The sequence below is a fragment of the Rutidosis leptorrhynchoides genome, chromosome 8 (genome assembly GCF_046630445.1).
Source record: "Rutidosis leptorrhynchoides isolate AG116_Rl617_1_P2 chromosome 8, CSIRO_AGI_Rlap_v1, whole genome shotgun sequence".
Classification (NCBI taxonomy): Eukaryota; Viridiplantae; Streptophyta; class Magnoliopsida; order Asterales; family Asteraceae; genus Rutidosis; species Rutidosis leptorrhynchoides.
The window spans coordinates 274,554,637-274,560,792 of NC_092340.1; the positions used below are offsets into that span (position 1 = coordinate 274,554,637).

Below are 6,156 nucleotides of genomic sequence, written 5' to 3' on the forward strand. Positions count from 1 at the left end.
TTATCCGTTCGAGCCACCGATCTCTTTCAGGATTAAGGGTCTTTCGAGTCATCATAATCCGCTTTATCATCTTAAAACCACAAAATAACCTTTTGTTTAACATCGGTCCACTTGTGAATTAATATCTATCCCAGGTTAATTTGTCACTTGGTAAGTCAAATTTATCGATTCATCAGCAAGTTTAACTCTTCACGTATTTAAATCCCCTCAAATTTACAAGCACAGGCAACTGGTTTTCGCCTATTCCACCATGATTTGTATTCATGTCCAACAAAATACGTCGTAGACTCATCCACAAAGACATGGCTAATCAGTCTCATATCCAGCTATCTCACTGTTTACTTTTGAATTCACGGTCCAGGTATGTCTCATGTCATCTAAATTTTCCTCGGTTCTCCAGAATTTCCGGTACAGCTTTTCATAATATACTTCTGTTGGCCAGACACAAATATAGTATTTCATACAATACCCTCATTCTGGTTCATCCGATAAGGAAAGTGCTAGTTGGTCAACACATCCATCGAGGTCCACTATCTCCAATTATGCATCAGCAATGGAAATTTATAACATAGGTCACAAGTTACTACCAGTCACATCACAACTATCAAACATTAATAGTCATATATCCCATAGTCACAATCGTCAAGTTAATAATATCAACTTGTCAAACTATCCCGAAATCATTGTACACGGTCACATCATTGAATTTAATATCAAGTGATTTCAAACGAGTCAAAATCAAATTAAATTCGTTCACATGATCCACCGCCGAAGAACCCTCCTTCATCATAGCATTCACCAATTGCCTTATCAAGAAAATCTTGTTCAAAGCGGATGACTTTTCATACATGTTAGATAAAACCGCAAGCATTCACACCGTTGTGGTTTCACCCACGATGTTGTAAGCAACATTCTTGGCCTGAGAAAGTCGAACAACTCCTAGGGCTTGCCTATCCAACAACTCCCACTCGCCTTGAGCCATCTCTTCTGGTTTAACACTGGTTAACGGTTGGTAAAGCTTTTGTTGATAGAGTAGATCTTCAATTTGCATATTCTAAAAGGTAAAGTCGGTACTATCAAACCGATCAATCTTCACATCACTCTTTTCCGCCATTGTTCCCGTAATAAACCGAGCCTAAGCTCTGATACCACTTGTTAGGAACGATTATGTGAGCCCTAACAGGACTTAATAACCCTAAATTATCAAACCTACTTACAATAAGCGAAAAATATGTGATGAGCACGAAGAAACTAGCATGAATAATAAAAAACAAGATAATATAACGAGGTTATACATAAACTAGGTGTACAATGTAATAATAAACGTTATTCGCCCAACGACGACCATATAAAATATGCATCAACAATGTGCAACAGTCCACTAGTAGCGGAAGATATACAACAGCAGCTCCTCGTTTCAATTTTGATTCCTTGTTTAACTCGATTCGCACTCTCAACAATGCCACATTAGCATTTAACAAAGAAAATTAATGACATCCCTCCGTCCCAAATTAATTGACTCAGTTTAACTTATGAAGTATTTTTTCTTCAATTTTGACTTTAATTTTATTTATTTTTGTTATATAATTTTTTATGAAAGTTGTATTAATGAAAACGCATTTAAAAATTATTTTATTCATATAAGTTTTATGAAATAAGTCAACGACCAAAGTACCACGCACTGTGCATGGAACATGCGGGTACTCTTTAGAGGCATTTATATTTATATTTATATACACACTCTAACCGTCGTACCTTACCTCACACCCTGATTGGCTCCTTTGGTGGCAAATACTATTGAAAATTTTTTTGCCCTTTCCTAGGGACTAAAGTGTACAACAATCAATATCGCGAAGATTAAACATGTAAACACATATTTTTTTTTTGGAAAACCTCTATTACTATTACTATTATTTTTATTGTTTAATTTCGAATAATGACTATGCAAATAATATGCAATTGCAAATAATGACTTTAAATTTATATTTATAATACATACTCTAAATGTTGTATGTTAACTAACAAGGTGATTGGCTCATTTGGGTTGGCAAGTACTATCGAAATAATTTTTTTCTTTTTTTAGGGGCTAAAGTGTAAAATAATAAATAATGTGAGGACCGAACATGTAAATATATAATTTTTTTGGAAAACTTCTATTATTATTATTATTTTTATTGTTTAATTTCGAATAATGACTTGAAGTTTCATAGTCACTGAAATTCCATCGTTATTTATAGAATTGTATAGTTTATTTAAATTTGCATTGTTATATGAAATTACCTACATTATTTTAAAGTGTAGAAACAGTATGAAATAACAAACAAAAAGTTTTGTAATTCTCGATGAAGCACGCACCTACATAACTAGTTTTGAACAATTCACGTAGAATCGGTCCGGGCCTACATATATTGGTCTTGGTCATGCTTGGGACTCGTGGGTTTTATCAAGGACCCACTATTAGCAGTAGATGACACTTGTTTGTGACTACACTTTTGCACCAAGAGTTATATATTTCGACTAATTAAACTATGTTTGCTTGTTCTTCTATATTGATACTCCGTACAGTAATTATTGATTAAGAATGTAAATTTTTCTAAAGGCAAAGTTGGTCGGCCATGGTCAAGATCTAATAATTAATCTTACCCAATAACCGTAATCATGTCTTCATACGCAATAAATTACATCGTATTTCCATTGATTTTGTTTCTCTTATTCGTAGCTATATATTTAATAATAAATGAAATATAACGATCGGCATATACATATAGTAGCATTTCATTTTACTTTCTATCACAAAAATATCAAAACTAAAAATAATATTTACATGTAAACAACATGCATACACAAGTACATACTCAGTAAATAATAGACTTAAGCAACATGCACACACAATCAGTGGCGGATCTAGGTTTCATAATCACTGGTGTCACTAGTTAAAAGTTCAAAAAAATTTACACTATCCAGTGATGTCACACACAAAAAATTACACTATCCATGTTAGATATTTATTTAATTCCTACATAATGTTGTCCTAACCTATTAATATTATGATTATACATACACCTTATGTTATAAGACTTTAACGATTCATCTAATCATCTACTTACTTTTAAATCTTAATGCTATGAGACTCTTGACATGAGTTATAGTTACTAACCATAATGAATGGTCTTCAATGTAGTCTTGATAGGAGACTCTTGAATGACCACTCCTTAATGTTTGAAGTTGATCCCTACTTGAACTCTCCCTATAAATAGAGGTACATTATTCACCTCTAGACACACAATAACAACACATTACAATTACTTTAAATCCATCACTAAAGAAGAGTATCAAGGAGAAGATCAACATTCTTAGTTTGTGATTATGGCTACTTCATTTTCCATTCAAGTAAGTCTTTCATATTTATGCTTTGATGTTTTATGTTAATGAATTACATGATAATTATGTTATGTTTAACATATGGTATCAGAGCGAAAAGTTTTCATACGCATTAGAATCCATTTTTTTATGTTTGAAATCTAAATAGATCATATAGATTTATATTATATGTTTTCTAAATTTTAGTAAAGTGATAAGAATTTGGAGCATATGAAGATTGATTCATATTATTGTAATATTGTAATTCACTACTCTCGCTTATGATTAATGTTCTCAGTTTCTTTGTGACATAAAAACCATCTATTATTTTATTACCATGTATTACTCTTACATTATTATTATTATTTGAAATTTGGATTGATTAATGTCATGTAAAATATAAATACCGAGACAAGTATGAATATATGCAAGACTCAAATTCATAGTCTGCACGTAAGTTTTTTAGTACCGATGCTTTATGTTTCTAGAAATCAATTTTATTTGACGTTCTGAATTATTTATGATATAAAAAACTGATGTTGAAACGTCACTAAATTATGCATGTGAAGTAGCATTTTAATATGAATTTAATAATAGCACACCTTTATATGCTTAATAAGTGTGACTATTGGTATAGTTTATCAATTAATTGAATGTCTGTTACTTGTTTTGATCTAAAGAGAATTTATGGACGGATAAATATTAATTTTGTATTATGAACTTGCAATCACTTCTGTCCTAATTTATTAATCTCACTTTACTTCCAAATTAATTGTTTCATCATGTTATTTTTGGTATTAACTTTGTTTTGGACATTATATGGTTCAAATATTAAACCATCGATATAAAACAAAAGTTGTTGGTTTTATAACTTTTAATAAAATGGGGCATTACAAAACATGTTTGTATTATTTATGTTTCATGACTACCTAATTATTAAGATTAGTCGTCGGCTCAACGGAAGGCTACTAGTTGAAATAGTTATGGTGAACGAAAAGTCATATTAAGGTACGTTTGTTGTTTAGGGATTGTGGGATAGTCCAACGGTGAACCATAATTTTTAGACATCATACGGTATTTAGCAAATAACTTATAATTGGTTTACTAATATTTCTGCCAAACGGTGATGTATTTGTAGACTAATTTTTGCATTATTTAATTAAGATGTTATTAGTGTATTGTTGATGGAACCAACGAGAAGTCAATAATTTCACCGAACTTCTTTGATAAATTTAATTTTGTGTTGTGGTTAAATTTATATATACCAACTTTTGCCCTATAGTTGGTGTTATTATTATTAAGTCACTAATATTGTCTTATTTTATAATTTTTTTTTATGTACCATGGAAATTATTGTAGTCCTTAATGAGCGTAATAATGAGCATTTTATTTCAGCTTTGACACCCACTGTTATTGCAAACTGTATTCCTCGCATAGAACATTTGAACGGAACTAATTTTGAATCGTGGAAAGATCAAATTAAGATTTCTCTCGGCATAATTGATTTCGACTATGCTTTAAGATTTGATCAACCAGTACCTACGGTTGAACAAAAGAGGACATATGATATATGGGAAAGATCAAATCGCATGTCCCTAATGATAATGAATAATTGTATAACACCTGCTATTCGAGGAGCCATTCCTGACTTCGAGAATGCTAAAGAATTCTTAACATCAGTCGAGGAACAATTTAAGGGCTCATCAAAATCTCATGTGAGTACCCTTATTCTTAAGATGCTTACCACGAAGTATGATGGTGTTAGTGGAGTACGTGAGCACATCATGATGATGAATGACATGGCCTCAAAACTAAAGGGCATGGACATGGAAATATCTTAGGGTTTTCTCGTTCACTTCATTATGACATCTCTCCCTTCTCAGTTTGGTCCTTTTAAGATCAATTACAACACTCAAAGGGAGAAATGGAAAATGAGCAAGTTGATTGCCATGTGTGTCCAAGAAGAGGAAAGGTTGAAAATTGAAAAACCTGATGTTGCTCACCTCACCACCGCTAAAACTACTCGTAAGAAAGTTTTCAAAAATAACAAAGGCTCGAAATGGGAGAAAGGAAGTTCCGTAAAAGAAAGTTCCTTAAAGGCAAGTGCAAGTAAGGGCAAGGAAACTTGTCCAAATTGTAAGTTTTGTAAGAAACATGGACACATTCAAAGAGAATGCCCAAAGTTTCTAGAATGGTTAGACAAGAAAGGTCTGTATATATCCTATATTACTTACCATGAATGTTTTTCAATTAATATTCCCTCTAATACTTGGTGGGTTAATAGTGGTGTTATGGTTCATGTTACTAACTCATTGCAGGGTGTGGTGCCCCGTACTAAATCATCATGTACGGACCATCAACAACAGGATCATTACAAGGTCAAACACTATATGCTATTTCAAAATACGTTTGCATTCATGGTAAAAGGTGATGTTATAACTAACGTCGAATGTTTTACATCAAAAGTATGCTTCTATAAATAGAAGCAAAGATAATAGTGCGTGACCCTTAGGTCGTTACAAAATCATAGTTTCAAAAGTAATAATGTTTATGAATGCATGATAAACGTTCATGCGGTGACATCTCTAAAGCAGCGGGTGTCAACAGGAAGACTAGTACAACAGCGGAAGCAAGCAACCTTAAGCACCTGAGAAAAACATGCTTAAAAATGTCAACACAAAGGTTGGTGAGCTATAGTTTAAGTATAACAGTATGTAAGGTAGGCCACGAGATTTCAGTGCTACAAAGAGCGTTTCAAAACAGTATGTAAAGTATATGTTTAACCGTGGGCACTTG

General features: G+C 32.4%; 1 protein-coding gene across 1 annotated transcript; it reads left to right on the top strand.

Moving 5' to 3' along the window:
- Positions 1-4,703: 4,703 nt before the first annotated feature.
- Positions 4,704-5,201, top strand: LOC139864223 (uncharacterized). The gene has a single exon (XM_071852806.1). The coding sequence runs from the start codon at positions 4,704-4,706 to the stop codon at positions 5,199-5,201; it is 498 nt and encodes a 165-aa protein (XP_071708907.1).
- Positions 5,202-6,156: the final 955 nt, after the last annotated feature.